The sequence below is a fragment of the Camelus bactrianus genome, chromosome 16, assembly GCF_048773025.1.
Source record: "Camelus bactrianus isolate YW-2024 breed Bactrian camel chromosome 16, ASM4877302v1, whole genome shotgun sequence".
Lineage (NCBI taxonomy): Eukaryota > Metazoa > Chordata > Mammalia > Artiodactyla > Camelidae > Camelus > Camelus bactrianus.
Window position 1 is genome coordinate 39,269,718 of NC_133554.1, and position 19,448 is coordinate 39,289,165.

The window sequence follows — 19,448 nt, forward strand, 5'->3', positions numbered from 1 at the left end:
TCAGATAACCTAACCATTCTTACCTTGTTTCTGCAAATTCCAAACAGATTCCATTTCTGCAAAGAAGAAAAAAAGGATTATTTTTACACACCAACTTTTTTTAAATACAAGGTTTGGGTTTTTTTTTATAAACCAAGAGCAAAGTTCAAAGCTATGCTTTTCACTTTAAATCTAAGAACCTATATAGGTGATAGAGCATAAAGAATAAAGGTCAATCTTGCAAAAAATTTTAATGGTGTATAATCTTAAAAAAAAAAAAAGCCAACCCCCCCCCAAACAAAAACAAAAACAAAAAAAACAAATAAAAAAAGCAACCAACAACCTAGACTGGTTCTTGCTGGGCTGGAGGTAGGGCTGAAGTAGCAGTTCTACAAAACACTCATTTTCCTGTAATTCTTGAGTGTCATTCAGATGGCCGTTAAGTGTTGATTACAGAAAGTCAATTATTATTTGAAATCAAACTGCCAAAAGAACAATTCTGCCTAGGCAATCAGCAAAGATATGCAGAAGCATGCAATAAAATATATCTTTTATAACAGTTATTAAAAAACACCAAGGTTGGTTTTTATTTATTTTGGGGGGGGGGCAACCCACAACCCTTCAACAAGGTGCCCAAGTCGTTTGAATGAAGCATTCATCAAATCTGATTAAGCAAGTCTGATGCTTAAAATGTTTCATTAAAATTTTACTTAACTCTTAGGCTATCGGCAGATAGTTCTCTCCTCCAAACCAAATCTACTCTTATTTTAACCTGTAAGGTCAAAATGCCAATGCATACCTATTTATTAATAACATACAATCCTTATTTGCTCCAATTCCATTCAAATATGATTATCTATAATGTGCCTACTTTAGTATCTTAGAAGCAAAGTATGTACATGACCAAACTATAGTGACATATAGAGAGAAGGCAAGAACTCTACCTGGAAGCGTAAGAGAAAGCTTCACAGAAGGGATATTTGAAGTCTTGAGGAATCCACAAGAACCCAAGAATTGTTCCTTAAAAGGAAGTACTCTACTAGGAGATTAATGTAAACAAAAACTACTTAGTTCAGGAATAACTATAACTAGCACTGAGAACAAGTGCTCTTCCATGGTACCATTTTGAAAAGACAAAAAGGTGATTTTATTCTGTATAACTGGACTCTCTGTAATTGTATTCTATAACTTATCAGCAACCAATTATAGATAAAGAAAATAAAACTGGAGCTCATTAAGATCAGATGTATCTGAAAAACAAATTTTTTCTGTATAGCACAGGGAACTATATTCAGTATCTTGTAACCTATAATGACAAAGAATATGAAAACTAATATATGTGTGTATATATATGACTGAAATATGCTGTACACCAAAAACTGACACTGTAACTGACTATACTTCAATTAAAAAAAAAATCAGATATATCTGGACATGGATTACAGTTAAGGTACAATTAATGGCTCCCCAGGGCTGAAAGAAAGTAAGTCTATAGATCCAAAATTATTACTTTTGTTTTATGTATATGGATGGGGACTGACAACGGTAGAATCACATTCTCCCTGCCCCCCAACCCCCATCAAACTCACTTCTAAAAAACTGAAGATTTTGATGTTTGGAGCAATAGGTTAATTACTGAAAATGATCAAAGTAATTACCCAGATAAAATCCCATTCAAAGTATCATAGCAATTCCCTGACGAAACAAAGACTGAGAATAATGCACTGGTTGCCACTTGGTCCAAAAGTTTAGCTGTATACTATGGCCTTTAAATTGCTGGGCAGATGTCCATCCGAAGATTGGCAGAAAAATTCCTATCTCCTAGGAGAAGGAGAGAGAATTGTCATCCAGTCTAATCTTGCGGGGGGTGGGGGGGGGAAGATGTATCAGGAAAGGAATTCTAGTCATGGCACTTACATCAATCACTTCAATAAATCTCTAAAATCCCATCAGTTACAATTAGGAATAGCTGCCATAGTCATTAGAGCTGTTATCTACAAATTTCTGGATCTCAGAATGGCTTAAGTTCAAAGATAGGTCTTTCATTGGTTGCCCTCATTACAAAAAAAATTAATCCAATCAACCTCTTCCCTCTCTTTAGTTAAAGCACAGAAATCTCACATTTTGCAACAAATAAATTCCTAAGAATTTTGGTATACACAGATTACTTGATGCTCACTATTCTAAGTTTGTTTACTGCAAAGATAAATCTGTATTTAGTTGTATGTTGAGAAAAGAAAGTAACAAATTTTTCATTTTAGGACACCTATGCTGTAACATTTCCCTTTCTCTTCCCCACAACAAACCTCAACCTGCCTCTGCCCCCCTCCCTTTTTGGGGGGAACACACTACGCTCAAGAGTCACAGTAGCAGCCATACTACTTTAAAAGCAAAGTAAATATACAAATTTTAGAATAAAGACAAAAGTAACTATTTGCAAACACTCCATTTCTTTAATGAACTGAAGACATTTCCTGAGCTTTATTAAACTAGAATATTCAGATTTACGATCTACTCTAATAGTACAGATTTTAAATTATTTCTGGCAAGAAAATTTTATTACCCTCAAATATAGGTTCTGGAGTAGTGAATTTGACTATGATTTGTTTTTTGTTTTGTTTTGTTTTTTAGTTGAAATACAGTCAGCTACGTGTGACTATGACTTTTGAAGAAGGAAAAGGGATGTACAACCTAGCTAAAAAACTAACCATGCACCAGCCTAGCTTTTAGCTGAGAAATCAGCATTACCTGAAGAGCTGAACTGAGAAATGAATGCAATTCCCTGTTATTTAATATTAATTACTTCTATAACTAGTAGTAACTTGATTTCCTTGATTAGAATTGTTTCCATGAAACTCAAAGTTAAGATGCAAAAGGGAAATAAATCAAATATTGTTTGCATGATTATATGCAAGAAACACCAAAGTAGACAATTTATTTTGTTAAAATGCTGCCATTCAGACCACCACCATCCAAATTTGAAATTTTACTATATTAAAATTTAAAAATTCAAATAGTTATGCCACTCATCGAATAAAGAAAATCTAACATTCAATTTTCTAAAGCAGACTACTTTCTACATAGCTCCCTATCACAATGCTTCCTGTAGTCAATGTCCAATTACCTACAAATTCTTAATTCGAAGTGGATTAAAAAGCACTACTTAGGGGCTAGGGATATAGATGCAAAAACAGAAAGAAATGCTCTGCCTCTGTGAGCTTGGTAAAACAGGTAGCTTTTCTAGGTAGAAGCATCAGCACAAAACTTGAGAGTATTAAAAAAAAAAAAAGGTGTGCTAAAAGCAGAGTCAGCAAACTAGGTTCTACTTACCACCTGTTTTTGTAAATAAAGTTTTATTGGAATAGAGCCACACCCATTGTAAATATTACCTATGGCTGCTTTTGTGTGCAAGGCAGAACCAAGTAACACATAATTACAACAGAGACCCTATAGCTCACAAAGCCTAAAATATTTACTATCTGATCCTTTATAAAATAAGTTTACTGACCTATGCTTTAGCAGTAATTTAGTAAGTCACTAAGAGGAAAAGATTTAGATAAAGAACAGCACTATTTAGGAAACAGAGATGAAAAAAGTCACCAAGGAAAGAGTCAGAGAAAGCTATTCTGCTATTTGGGGGATAGAGCATAAAGCATTCATGAAAGGAAGTTTATTTAATAATACAGATGGAAGGGAGGCCACTGAAGAAATCTGAGGTTCCTATACTAAATTAGGAATGATTCCTCGAGGCAGCTGAAGAGAATGGATGAAATGACAATACAGGAAAAGAGCCCAGTAAATGTTACTGCAAAAGTGAAGAAATTAGAACAGTTGTTATTAGAGATGGAAAAGAATGGAGATGTTAGAGAGAGGACCTATATATAACTTAACGATAAGGGCTATATGTTAATTTACTAAGAGGGAAGGCAAGAAAGAGCAAGCAGGTTTGGGGAAAAAATAAATTCAGTTCTATAAACAGAATTTGAGTGGTGATACTGAACTGAACATATATGGTCCGAACTTAGGGTAAAAGCAGCTCAAGTCTTAAGCTTAATACACAGCAACAGAATTAGGTATTACCGAGAGTTTGAGTAGCATGAAAATGGGACTGGAGGAACATCAACATTTGAGAGAAAGAAAATGATACCAGGAAGGTTATATTAAACATGTAGAAAATAGGAGAGTGGGTAGAGTTAAGGAAATGCAAACTAGAAAATTTAGGGAAGGAATGTTCAACTACTGCAATTCTTACCTAAAGTTAAGACATTTATAACTTTCTAGTTATCTATCCCTTTTTCTCTAGCCCAATGTCACTGCCCCTGTTTCAAGCAGTGGTATCTTATGAATATTTCTGCAGCTGTCTTTTAACTGGCCTCTATTGCCATCAATCCAGCCTCACTTTCTATCTTCTACACCATGGTTGTAATTCTCTTCTTTTAAAAATACAAATCTTATAGTGACCACACTGCTCTAAACACTTCAATGGATTCTCACTGCTGACATGGAGACTGGATCTGTTTTTGTCTTGTATAAAATTTCTAGCATTTGAAACAGTAGCTGGTACCTTAATAAATTAAATTAGAGGACTAACTTTAAGATTTTTTAACTTGCACTGTTCACCTTGACATTGGAATGACTGGCAATCTTCAAACACTACTCCACTTCCACCTAAAATATTCTGCCTATTCTTGTACAATAAATAAGCTAACTTCCACTTCTTTTTTGAATTCTGACTACTCTCCTCCCCTGATCCCACCACCTACCTTAGGGGTTTCTTTATGTTTGAAATGCATTTTTCTATAGAGCAATCACACTAGTAATAATATTTCTTTCCATGTATGTTTCCCCTTTAGACTGAGCTCATTAATAACATGAGCTCTCCCTTTCTATTTACCATCATTGCTTCACACATGCTTGGCACAATAAAATAAATGTTGATTTGAATGAAATGCTACTCATAAATCAATGAGGAAGTAATATATAAAAAAGTCGTATTAAATACTCATTTGAAACTGCTAATACTCAACCTTTTTTGACCTACAAAAACAGCAATTTCATATACTCTGACCAAATAAATTCAGCATTTAACTCTAAAATCCTTCAAAGAAAAAGACTGAAGCTAAGAGGATTAGAGCAAACTAGAAGCTTAACTTTTTGTCTTTAAAATTGAAAACATACTACTGTTCCAGTTTACTAGAATATTTAAAAAAATCATTAAACATTTTAAGAAGCACATAATGGCTCCCTGCAAAAAGAAAATAAATCAAACATAAGGCAAAACAAGGTGACTCCCACAACTGAGAACCCTCAGATCAATTTACCAGTAATCATACCACCCAATCCCTTATTGATTAGCCATTTTAGACAAAATGCTGTAAAATTCTGTAGTGACAAAAATTTAAATTCTGCTTTTCATCTAATTCAGACTTGCCCATCTTTTGATGATTTCTGGCTATCCCAACACTGGTTTTGCTATTCTGATTTTCTCTTTCTCAACCCGTCACTGTACCTGCCTATCCTTTTGCAAAGAAGCCTATCAGAAATTTCTCCCCACCTGCCCCCTTTTTTGACTATACCCCTAAAGCAATATAGTGCATTTTCAAGTAAATTTGACTAAGGCAGTTATAAGTCACCACCTTTCAGGAGATGCTTAATGAACTTGTCAGTGTATCAATTTTAATCCTATATTCCCAGTGGAGCTACACCACAACAGAATTTTCTGGACCACTTCTAAATACACAAAATAGAAACTTGGAGTTCGCAGGTTTTTGGTTTTTTTGCTCATTTCTACTGCTATACTTATTCTAAGCCAGTTCACTTTAAAAGGTAGAATATCAAATTCAAGTTGCTTGGAATGAAACTGCTACTACTCTGACAGTAATAGATAATTTCTGCCTTTATAGCATGGGTGGTTACTTTTCTGTTCCTCAGGACTTAAGCTAATAAAATCTGGGTGTTAAATTTTAGTTTCTATTAAATTCCTTACATGTTACCCTCCAGATTAGTATCAAAGCAAATTAAGTATTATTGTACTCATAAAAGCAGAATTAATGAGAAATCAAACACCCAGTAGGGATGTTAAAATGGAAAGTCACTGGGAAAAAAGGATCTTACACAATATTAATTACTTGTTACAAACATTCCTCTATGCCCCATATTATAGAGAGGAAAATCGATTTGGACTGAAACCAAAGTCAAATCTGTAGCTATCTGGTTTTTTTTTTTTTTTTTCTAAAGGAGGGGATTAGATTTGTTTGTTTGTTTGTTTAATGGAGGTACTGGGGATTGAACCCAGGACCTCATGCACCCTAAGCATGCAGTCTACCAGAGCTATATATTCTCTTCACCTGCAGGTACCTGTTAATAAGATTATTAGAAAGATAGTAGTGATGGCACAATCATGGAGCAATTGCAATAAAATACAGTGAAAAATGCTTATTAAGCATTGTGTGTACAGGAGAAAATTTAGTATTCAGACCCTTCTGTGAATAAATGTCTAAACTATTACGTATAGCCCCCATCAGTTTTATGGATCAATTAACCATAACTTGCCTCTTCAATATCCTGTTTCTTATATCCTGTAGATGTGGAAGTATTTATCAGTTCCCTCTTGCCCTTACCCAATCTAAAAACTTTAAAAAAAAAAGTTTATTTTTGGATAAATAATACATTCGCTTGACTACAAATACAAAAGGGAAAATCTTTGTTATTTCTCTGCCTGTAATATTCCAACAGTCTGGCTGATCTTTTGCTTTTACTCATCAGAAAAATGGCTTCCCATCTACCCTACAAACTGGTGCCACATTAATCTACCCAAACACTGACCTACAAGTCAACTGCTTAATACCAACTCCGTTTTTACAGCACTTGAGTACAGTCTGGTAAGACAAAACAAAGGCTGATATACTTGTTTTATAAAATTAGGAAATCCAGGCTTCAAAATGACAAATGATTTGCCCAAATACATGGGAATTGGGAATAGCAGCATTAAAACCTGTCTCTTGTCAGTTTACTTCCATTCCACCAGTCTATCTCCCTGATATTCAGTGGCTCTCCCGCCTCCAGATGGAAATTAAAAATCTCTATGATCTGCCAGCAATTTACCTTCCTTCTTTTATATCCCCTCACCACATCCAAAGTGGATCCCCTCTAATATTTACATTGACTTATTCGCCAATGTTTCTGTTCTTTATCTTTCTGTTGTCTGCATTTCTGTTAAGTAAAAAATCTTCCCCATCCATCAAAACCCAGTTTAAATGCAGCTGCCTCCTGGAAAACGTATCTTGCATTTACTCTTCCTATCTTTACTCCATTAGAAATTCTCTCTCCCGCCACTAAAATCTACTTATTTGTATCCTTCTTATGGCATTTAAAACTTTCCTTTAAAACATGTGTATTGTTTTCTCCTCTACTTAATTAAGTTCTTTAAAGGAAAAGACTCTCCCTATCAAAGTACGTCTTCCGTAACGAGACAAAGTACTTTGCCTATGGTAGGTACATCATAAAGGAAAGGAAAACACAAATAACTGCACAACTCTGTAGGAGTACAGAAAACAGACAGAGAAAAGAAAAGAAGGATTAAGCTGAGGAAAGCTCTCTAGAGCGTTTGGGACCTAGAGTCACAATCATAGTCAGCAATTAGAATCACCCAGTGAGTTAAAAAAAAACTTTTAAATCCAGGGACCAATCCAGATCTAGTGGATCAAACCACTTATGCCAATAACCTGCCACCTGTGAAGGTAATAGAGAAAATTTTTAAATTCATGCAATAGCCTAGAGTTGACTCAGTAATATTTTATACTAGGATAGCTTTCATTTTGACTCACTGTAACCATCAAAAATTAAATATTATACTATTCATCTTCCTTACATCTCTATGAGCTGGGTAAAATTTACCTTATCAAATTCTTTAATGAATATTCCAAAATGTCAGCATTTTGAATGCGTGATATGCTTCAGTGCAATATTAGCCAGGCAAGATAAATTGGTTTAAATTAACACAACCACTCACATCAACCTTACTTCAACAGACTTGGTATCAAGGGACTTTATTTAGACCACTTCAAAATCAAAGATATCCCCTCAGAAAGTTAGGATCTAGTGTTCTAAGCCTTTGACAACAAATCAGAGTTCTATTAACTAAGCATTCTGCGTAACTGCTTTGAAGGTGGCAACAATTCTATGTCCTGGGTATGTGCATTAAAAACCATCACTCTAATGTACTCAAAGTTATCAAGCAGTAAAATATTATAACTGGAATTTGCTTTTAAAAACTCTTAAGTATGTGAAGGTGGATAAATGAAGTAAGAATGACATTTTTAAAATCTTTAAGATGGATGATAGGCTTACTGGGGTTCATTATTTGGTTCCATTTCAAAATATACACAAATATATTTATACTTATATATACTTAAACATTTTCAAAATCAACTTAAAGATTATCACTTTAAAGTTTTGCCTCAAGTGTCACTTAAGATAAATAGGAAAAGAGGACCTACCTCTTACCTTAAACGTACTGTTATGTAATGGTACAATATTCCTCCAAAACCCACAAAAGATTAACTTATTTCTTAAGAAAAGTCAGTAGCATATCTATATCAAAAGGTTTAAGAAAAATCCCAAGAATTGCCATTAATTCCTTTTTTATGCCTCACTGTATCTTCATTTCATATCCTCAACTAAACAGATTTTTAAAATCCGCAGTAATTAATGTTTAATTTTAAAAATGTGCCATTCCTACTGAACTGACATAATGTACCCTTCTACCTACTATTTCCAAATAAAGTTGATGAAGGGCTTATTTCTGAAGTTAGGAAGTATGCATAGAACTTCAAATTCTAAGCCTAACTGCATTCAACTAAGAGATTACTTCTGAACACGTAAAAACTATGCTACAGAACCAAGAAAATAGTAAGTGCTTTCTTAAAGGATATTCACATAAGCCCCATTGATTACTACCTCTTTTAGAGTTAAAGAAAACTTAAAAAAAAAAAAAAAAATGGACAGAAGACCCAAACAAGCAATTCTCCAAGGAAGACATACAAATGATCAAAAGGCACATGAAAAAATGCCTAATATCACTAACTATCAGAGAAATGCAAATCAAAACTACAATGAGGTATAACCTCACACCAGTCAGAATGGCCGTCATTCAAAAATCCACAAATGACAAATGCTGGAGAGGCTGTGGAGAAAGGGGAACCCTCCTACACTGCTGGTGGGAATGCAGTTTGGTGCAGCCACTATGGAAAACAGTGTGGAGATTCCTCAAAAGACTAGGAATAGACTTACCATATGACCCAGGAATCCCACTCCTGGGCTTGTATCCAGAAGGAACCCTACTTCAGGATGACACATGCACCCCAATATTCACAGCAGCACTATTTACAATAGCCAAAACATGGAAACAGCCTAAATGTCCATCAACAGGTGACTGGATAAAGAAGATGTGGTATATTTATACAATGGAATACTACTCAGCCATAAAAACCGACAACATAATGCTATTTGCAACAACATGGATGCTCCTGGAGAATGTCATTCTAAGTGAAGTTAAGCCAGAAAGAGAAAGGAAAATATCATATGAGATCACTCATATGTGGAATCTAAAAAACAAAAACAAAAGCAAACAAACAAACAAAAACAAAGCATAAATACAGGACAGAAATAGACTCATAAACAGAGAATACAGACTTGTGGTTGCCAGGGGGGCGGAGGGTGGGAAGGGATAGACTGGGATTTCAAAACTGTAGAATAGATAAACATTATACTGTATAGCACATGGAAATATACACAAAATGTTATGGTAGCTCACAGAGAAAAAAATGTGACAATGAGTGTGTATATGTCCATGTATGACTGGAAAATTGTGCTGAACACTGGAATTTGACACAACATTGTAAAATGACTATAAATCAATAAAAAATTTAAAAAAAAAAGTCTTCATTTAAAAAAAAGATCTTCAGGGAGGGTATAGCTCAGTGGTAGAGTGCATGCTTAGCATGTATGAGGGTCCTGGGTTCAATCCCCCAGTATCTCCATTAAAGTAAGTAAATAAAACCCTAATCTGCTCCCCTACAAAATATTAAATAAATAAGTAACTTAAAAAAAAAAGAAAAAGATCTTCATATCTTCAAAAAATTGTGACTCAAAAACAAATTCAAAAGAAAAATTAGTGACCTAATGAACCAACCTATATTTGGCAGGAATTCAAAGAATCTGCCACTTTGGGACCTAACTGAACTGAGTATCTGTTTATTCTAGTGAGAAAAAAACAATCGATATCAATTTAATCTCAATAAATGTCCAACTACAAAATCAAACCAACACACTTTACTAAACCAAATCTTTGTAACAGCAAAACTAAATATAACTGCATCCACGTAAGGGTATGTAGTTTACTTAAATACCACTGATTTCATATTTAGTTAGCCCATCTCTAGGGTAAATGCATACAGAGTATCTAGAAATAACCAGTTAATACTCCCATTTTAAAAGGCCTGTATTGCTCCATAATAGAAAGAAACCACCAGTGAAACACCTTATGAAAGAACTTGTCCTAGAATTTTTCAAGGTTTCAGAGAATATAACAACCAGGTATCCTCCCAGGCTCACACAACCACCAGCACAAAATAGTTCGTAAAGATTTTCCAAGTATAATGGTCTCTGAAAGGCAGATGGCACAGAAAATACCAAAAACACCCAACTCCCCTTGCAGAATTTAACTTATGATTAACCACATGTCTTAAGACACTAAACATTTCTTTTTTGTCCTAACTTTCCTAAAAACATCCAGCTCCCTGATTAGCTCATATTTACTTCGAAAGAGCATTACTGGAGAAAAGTGAAGCCAAGTAATTTTATCTGCCAGGATTTCTACTCTTAAACTCCCATAAGGCAATTCTACCATTTACTCCCATTTTTTTAAAGGAAGAAAAATTTTCAATTACGTTTGTTTATTTTACTAAATGTCTTACTGTCTGCAGATACAGGTTATGGAAACTAGTTAATTTGCTTAGAAGTCACATAAATAGCTTTGTTATTCATCTATAAGGCAGCGATTCTTCCAGGGAGAATACGGTAATTACCTCATCCCTACTATCTGATATGCTATGCTATGTCTTCCCTGCAGTTGCAAATCACTGCCTAAATTAGCTGCTGTTAAAAATGAGAATATGCATATACATTAGGTGAGTGCATGCAAGCATGGGGTATTGACTTCTGTTAGGGGAGATAGAGAAGGAAAGCTGAAAACTGCTGTTCTCAAAAACAGAGGTGTTTGTAACATCATTTGTAAACATAATTCATCAAACAAAAAACATTAAGGATTTAAATTAGTTATGCCACACAGCAAATTTTTCTTTAAGACACAAATAAACCATATTCTAAGAAAGTTATTAACATGAAGCTTGAAAAATATCTCGCTCCTTTTTAACACAGGCTTTGGGGATATGAAAAGGACAGACTCCCAAGAGCCTAGTCCCTACAATGCTAATTGTACCTAACATTGTAGTTTATCTAAATTATCTCCTAGTTACCTTTCAGCACCCACTATTCCTTCTAAGAGAACAAATTAGTTTGACACTCCATCTTTTTAGGCTCCTCCAAAATACTGTTCTTACTCAATTTAAGCAAAGTAGAACTATCAAGTGAGCTCCCTGATAAAGAGGCATATGATACATAAAGCAGAGAGAACATATGATCAAAGAAAAAATTAAAAAAAAAAACTCTAAAGAGAAAATATAACATCTTTTTAGGCAACACCCATCCCCCTATATTCTTCGAACAAAAAGCAGGAGGTCAATTATACTTGTCTACAGAAAAAGAAATGCTTCTAAGTTGGAAAAGTGAACATTCCTTCTAAACTTAAATCATACCATTTCCAAAGACCCAGAATTAAAGTCTGATATCAGCTGCTTATCCACAATGTTATTCTCAACTAAGCTCTGGAATTTAATATCACAATAACTTCCAAAATTCACCCTTACTACAATAGCCAGTAAATGTATATTAAAATAACCAGTAAGAATCTTCATATAGGAAAACAAATGAGTTACCTTTAGTGTGATATACAATAGCAGCCCTCAGGTCAAAAGAACCCCAGCTATCATTCCTTTCTAGGCCTCTCTGGTATCTCTGTTCTTTGGCGGAGCCTAATAAAGTGTTCGTAGGAGACGCCAGAGGATTTTGATTTTCTATCTCATAGTCCTTTGAGAGAAACACTAAAGCACCTTGACTACTGGTGTCTGCTTTCTGCAGGTCACCTATATGACTGGGTTCCAAGGATAAGGCTCCACTCTCACTAGTAGTCCCAGATTTTAGAATGCTACCCAGAACTTGAGGACTAGTCCGTTTTTCCAGCTCATAAGCCTTGGGAAACACAGGATGCTCAGTTCCTGAGGGGATTATTTCAGCACCCTGTGAAACCAAAGTGGCAGGATATTCCCCTTGAAATGTCACCTCCATCACTTTATGATCTGATGACTTCCCAATAACAGTCTCAGGGCCAGCACTGGGTTCATTGATAAATGATAAACCCCACTGATTCTGGAAAATATCCCCCAGGTTTTGCTGATCTGTTTGAGAGGGTAGATCCACTTGTGCTGTGCTCAACAGCACAGTTTGCATATTTGAAGGGTAGATAAAAAGGCTGGACTTTATTTGTTCAACAGCTGCTGAAGTCAGATTCATGTCTTGGAGAACTGAATCAGTCCCAGAAGAGATGGGTGTTAAAGTACTAGCAGCAGTAGTTAGCAGTGGCTGACCCCCTGGAGAATACACACTTGCATCAGTCCCTGCTAAAACTGGCCCATTAGAAAAGTTGGCCGAAGTAACAGATTTCAGCGCTGACATAGGGACCTGGGATAACCGACTTGAAGATTGGGTCTGAGTTTCCCCAGTAGATGAAGAAGAGGATGAAGACGAAGATGGTGACACGGAAGAGTTCTGTACAGTTTTGTTGAGGTTTTCCTTAACTTTGCTTGCATAACTTATTTTAGGAACTATTTTAGCACTGCTATTGTCCACTGGAAAAACTGGGGGTGGTTTAAATAGGGTCCACGAATCCTCTTTGGAGGCAACAGAAGTATGCTTTCCTTTGGGCCGGTCATCAAACTTCTTGCTGCTTACACCAGGTTTAACATCAGAGCTTTTCCGCAACGTATCACCCACAGCAGGTTTTCCTCGACTTGTTCCTCCAGGCCCAGTTTCATACTTCCAGATGGGCTTTGAACCATCTACTCGATTTCCCTTTTGTTCACTGTAGTCAGGCTTGAAAGTTTCAAGTCCCTGTTTTAAGGTTGGGACATTGGTCTCTTGTTGCATTATTTTGTCCTGCACTAAATTAAGGTTTTCACAACCCTTGGCACTATTGCGCCTAGCTTTCCTTTTTTTAGGAGTGGTATATCCGCTCTCAGATCCACTACCATCATTATCTGCTCCTTTGCCCATATAACCATTAGTAATATAGCCAGAATTACTTGTTACAACACCATTTGGAATTGCTACAGTATCAGTCTTGTCTACAGATTGGTTCTCTCCAGATTTATTTTCGTAAGACTTCCCATTCTTTTTGTCCATACTGTTTTTCTGAATGAAATTCCTGGTTTTAATTCCTGCTTTCCCAAAGGTGCTGGACTTTACAGTCTGCTTCAGATTAGTGTCTACCACTTGTTGGTTGCCATTGAGGACCCTGGAAATAGGGTTGGTAGCTTCATCAGAACCCAGGCTCTTTAAAGATATTTCTCTTTCTCCAGCATTACCATTTAGTTCACCATAGCCTAGAGAGGAGAAAGAAAAAGTTTAAAAAATTAACAATATGTAAATTATAGTACCTAACATTTAAGGACTATTTATTTACTGTATGCTAGACATTATTCTGTGAGCGTCAGCTTTTTATGTTATTATTTCATAACTCTATGAGATAACACTTGTCAGCCCCATTTTACAGATTAGGAAGTTTACTAAGCAAGAGACAGAACTGAGCTGAGAAACAAACCATAGTCCAAGGTCAGAAAGAACATGACCTCTTAATAATACCTCTCATCTAACAGGATCAACCTCCCCATCATTCTCATCTTACAAAATTTCCTTTACAATTATAAGCAGAGCTACCCTCTGGGCAAAAATCAAGTTATATTGATAGAGTAAATCTTAGTACTACAGGAAAATTAAAGATTCCACATCTATGAAACCATAAATGGCTGGTGGTCACCCTAAGTAGTTTCTCTTGCACTCTGTCAAATAAAAATCTAACACTTGTGAAGTTTTTCAAAAGTAGTCTTAAATTCATTGACATTTCCCAGACATTAGAGCATACTGATATTGTATGAAACCAAAACACCTATGTACTAACTCTTATATATTTTCTTTATTTTACATTTGGGTAAACAGACTCTCAGGGAAATTAAGTAGCTTGCCCAAGTCACAAAGTACAAGACCTGGAAATTTGAATTTCAGTCTGTCTGGAACATCATTTCCTATCACTATGTCATACTGCCTAACCAAATAATTCAGTAAGAAAATACTAAAAAATTACAATGAAAGGTATTTAATTTTAAAGAGTGTTACAGTATTCAAGTTTAAGTTAAGAACTTCAATCACCATGAACAGTTTATCACTATAGGTGATTCGACGGGGTCAACTTTTCCATTTCCTTACTAGTAAAAATAGTGATACTATTTATCTACCTTTCTATGAAATAGTCCCAAAAGCATCTTGAGATCAAGTTATTAGAAACCAATACATGATAAAAAGGGAGGATACAAAAACATACTCATTTAAGGCAGCTTTTCGGGGGTCGGGAAGGATCCAACAGGAATACTAAGTAATTTGCCTTTGTCACTTTCATTCATTCTCTTGGGCCTTCAGCCTGTGAAGGCTAAAGGCACTTTAACTCGTATATTGTTTTGAAACTTTGTTTTGATTTCAAATATGGCAAATATCAATAGATATAACCCACATCAAAAGGTCTTTGTATACTTTAAGAGTATAAGGGACACTTAAGATTTTTTTAAGTTTGAGAACCACTGTTTTAAAAGAACTTGAGGTGGAACAGAACATATTCTGAGAAGATTCACAACAGGGTTTACTATTATTTTAGTCACTTACTCTACATCAGATAAAAAAGTGGGAATACTACAAATGAGCAAATAAAGGCATTTTCTTCTGTTGCATTAATTTTCATGAAATAACTCAAGAAAACATACTCAAGGCGTAATCATTCTTGAGATAGAGTGGCACAGAACTTGTTCCACTAGGGAACATATTTTACGAAAGTTCTTAACTTCTGTAGAGTTACATTTTAGTTTTTGGCTGGCTGAAAAAGCTATGATAGCCAATCAAATCAAATTTTTGGTGAAAAAATTCTAAGTATGAAACAGCAAAGACTACTGCTTAGGTTGTTTTCTAAAATGTTATTTCTTCTAGAAAAGCAGAAATTTACTCAACAGAGATTCTCAACATTTTTAACAGACATAAATTTACTGGTGTACAACTCTAGACCAAAGAGAACTACATATACCATTTAACAAGTTTAAACAAAGGTCTGTACCCTTGAGCCAGTTAGTTATAACTTTTTAGATCTAAAAGATAAGCAGTCTTAAACACCAGGTAAAATCCAATGTCCAAACTAAGTTGGACTAAAGCCAAAACTTTTAAGTTAAATAGGATAATTTTTCCTGTTTAGTGGCCCTTATATCAGAAATTACCAAACTATTTTAAAACTCCCCAGAAGTCACTACACTTCCACCCGCAAGTTTTAATGACAAGAAACATTTTTCATTTAACTATATAAAATTTTTCCCATGGCAATCTTGTCGGTTTGCAAAAAGTCTGCCAGAGATATTTTCTTTTTAAAACTTATGTATTTAAGAAAAATGTAAACACTATGGAATTACTGAGAAAAATCAAAGGCTTCCTACTGCTTTTATGATTTAGGGCTGCCATGCTAAAAAAAGCATCTGACCCTACTTCAAATGGACTGAGCAAAACTTGAGTCCTGATAAATCTAGCTTTTAGATTGGAATCTGAAGTTACTGAATACATTTGGCCCTCTCTTGCGCCCTCTTCTGGATTAAAAAAACTTCCTCTTTATAGGTTTGTGGGTAATGTGCCATAAAAGCCCACCTCAGCACAATACAGATTCAAAAACCCTCACAAGTTTTCTTGGTAAATTAGTTTTATGCATATTGAAGCAACAGTAATGTAACCAGGCCACAAATGAAAAGCTTCTCACCTCAAATTGTTTACGTTCTCTCAAAACTACTAAACCCAGTTTTCCCTATTTATACCCATCCAGGATAAAACAAACTAATTTGAGGATGCCACCTCGTACGGTTCAGGGACTGCTTCTGTAAGTAAAGAGGAATCCTGTAGGAGGATATTAATACCTGATGAACAAAAGTAGATTTTTCCAATCTGAAAAGTAATACTGCCTTATCGTCCAAGTAACCATAATCAGATTTTTCTCACCTTTAAGTTGAAAAAGATTTAATGTTAAAAAAATCTAGTGTTGCATAGTTTCTAAATTTCTAAACTGTTCCAAATCCTTAGGATTAAACGCTCAACAAACACATTATACGTTCATTTCTATTGCACACTATCAGTCCCTACCACCCCTCAAAATGGAAAATCTGACATTTCAATTTCAGTCTTCAAGTTACATTAAGTATCCAATAGAAAAGCAGTTTTTCTCCAGCTCTCAGTAACTGCTTATATCAAATTTGGCATGCTTGGTTTAATACTGATTTTCTAACCATTTCATTTTATAAAGAATCCTTAATTTTTGTAAAAAAAAATCTGCCTGGTTATAAACTTTAAAGTTCATTTCTTCTCAAATGTTTTCTAAAACGACTTTTGCCCTCAATTTAACATTTGTTAAAAACAAGAGTTCGGGGGATTCATACTGGTTTTAAAACGGGAAAACATCTTCCCTCTTAAGGTGGAAAAAAGCCTCATCCCAAGCAAGATGGTAGTGCACCAACATCATGGATGAGCCACCTCGGTTCACCCCGTAAGGGCGAGAGAGGGGTCAAAATACAAAAACAAAAAAAACCCTTGCCCTCTCACCCATCCAAACATTTGTCCTATCTCTCTCCTCAAAAACACTACCCAAGCACATAAGGTAAATGTAGGGGGCAGGGGTTGGAAGGAGACAGAACAAGCTTTTTGTGTAAAAATGAGCTGCTAGAAGGAAAGGGCCCAAGTGAAAGCCTGAGAGGCGGAGTCGTGAGCGAACCTGGCAGGAGACGAGGTTCCTGTAGCAGAGAAACTCGTGACCGGGGAGCCTGGTTCCCGCTGGGTACCCCACCCGGCCTTCAGGCACCGCCTCTACCCAAAATGTATCCCCCCGCCACCCCCCGCCAGGCCTCCTGCCCAAAGGAGCGCCGCGGCCACCGCCCGCGGCCTCCTTCTCCCTAGACTCCTCTTGGAGGCCGGCTCCCCGCCCCGACCGCCCGCGCCTCCCGCCGCACTCGCGAGCGGGAAACACGGCCGCCGGCGCGCGGGGCCCGGCGCAGGCCGCTCCCCTCGTGGCCGCTTCCCTCCCCCACCCCAACCGCCCCCGCCCCTCACCCCAGGGACCCGCCCGGGGCCGCGCGGCCGCCACCGGGTTACACAACCCAGCCGGCGACGGGGGGAGGGGCGGCCTGCCGGCCGGGGGCGGCGGCACCCCCGCAGTGCGGGGGCCGAGATGACGCGGGTGGGGATCCCGAGCCACCAGGCTCGGCCGCAGCGTGCGCCCCTCGACACCCTTCCCCCTCCGCTCTTCAGTGGGCCGGAGTCGGTGACAGGAATCGGCTTCCAACATGGCGGACAGGAAGCGGCCCCGCGAGGAGGAGAGAACATTCCAGCCGCGCCGGCTCTGGGGGGAGCGGGCCCGGGGCGCCGGCCTCGGGAGGAGCCAGGGGGACAGGCTGCGAGGTCCGGTGCCCCAGAGGGGCGTCTAGGGGTGGAAATGACCCGAGAGACGAGGGGTCCCCGCCGCCCCCCAGGACGGGGAACCCCAAGGCCACAGGTGGGCTTGGGGTAGCGGGTGAGGGAGGACGCTTCCTCAGCTCTGCCCCCCATACCCTCTCTTCGCCGCCTGCAAAAGGCTCTCGCGACACCACCCGAGTCGAAATTCAGTAGGCCTTCCCGAGTTACACCCCGAAGGACTTTGGGGCGGGCTAGGTTCACCCCAAACCAGGACCCCCAAATTAGGGTCTCTCCAGCGCCACAGGAAGGTAAACGAGAAAGGGATCTAAGGCTGGACTTCCAAGGCCGACCCTCCGGGTTTCCCTCCAGCCCGGGTGGGGGCCGGGAAGGTCACACCGGCCTGGTTGGGCCTCTCCCATGCTGAGGGGAAGAGGGCGCTGCAAACCCCGAGGCCCAGCCCGAGCTTTCGGAGAATGAAAGGGGGCTTCCCCAGACCCGCAGGACATGGACACACACATACACACACACCCCGACCCCGACCGCGCTTTCCCGATCCAGCCCCACCCCCATCTCCCCTACCCCCAACCTCGGTTCCCCTTCCCCCACTCGTCCTCCCTCCCGGACCTGTTTTCTTCTTCGGCGTTTCCTGGTGCTGCTGGAGGGCGTGTTTCTGCTCATGTTTCAGCGGCTTTGGCTGGGCCTTGGGGCTCCCCTCGGCTCCATGCTGCAGGTATTGGTGAGGCTGCTGGTGATGGTGGTGGTGATGGTGGTTGTGGCTGTGGTTGTAGAAATAATAATGGTGGTGGTGGTGCGGCTGCTGTTGTTGCTGCTGCTGGGGGTGATGGTGCGGATGGTGGTGGCTGTGATGGTGCTGAGACTGTGGCTGGCCGGGCTTCTCCTCCATTGAAAGCGGCTGGGACTCTCTAGATGAGGCTGCGGGCTGCTGCACCGTCAGGATCTGAGACTGCTTCTTAGGGCTCACTCAGTATATCTGAGCGCGTCTCGCCAGCGCACTGGTTAACCGAGCGATTCTGCGAGATTGGCAGCCGAACCCCAGCAATCACGAGCCACGCTGCGCCTCAGGCCCCGCCCCTAGCCCAAATCCTCTTTCCTTCCCCTTCGCCACTGCCTCCTGGCCAACGCCACTTACCCTGAGCAACCTCACAGGGCCGGTCCTTCAACGTCAGCACTATGGCTCTCTTTTCTGTCGCTTTCTCTCCTTCACCGCGCAGTCAGCGAACAGCACTTTCTACACTCCTCGACCGCAAGCAAGCTCCTGTCGAGGATGGCAGATTCCACTGGCGATTCCACTGGCTCAGGGAGCCATCTGTTGGTTTTGCACCTCCTAGAATCTGTTGCCTTTTTTTTCTCCCTAAATCCTTTTCCGGGTAACCAGAGGGGAAGCTCAGTTCCCTTAACCCTGAGACCACAAAAGGGGGCAATATAAAAAGAAGAAATAAATACATTTTTAAGAATACAAGAGCTTCACAATCCAGTAGATCATTTTGTATTCTGGATTCATTTTGCTTTGTATTCATATGCTAATCTCTTCCTTT

General features: G+C 38.5%; 1 protein-coding gene across 1 annotated transcript in view; it reads right to left on the minus strand.

The window, feature by feature from the left end:
* Positions 1-18,922, minus strand: part of NUFIP2 (nuclear FMR1 interacting protein 2) — a 29,626-nt gene extending 10,704 nt beyond the window's left edge. Inside the window, exons 1-3 of the mRNA XM_010958244.3 lie at positions 18,517-18,922; positions 12,036-13,757; positions 24-56 (exon numbers count right to left, since the gene is read on the minus strand). Coding sequence (XP_010956546.2) covers positions 24-56; positions 12,036-13,757; positions 18,517-18,796 — 2,035 coding nt within the window. The 5' untranslated portion in view covers positions 18,797-18,922. The remainder of the gene's footprint in view (positions 1-23; positions 57-12,035; positions 13,758-18,516) is intronic.
* Between the last annotated feature and the right edge of the window lie 526 nt (positions 18,923-19,448).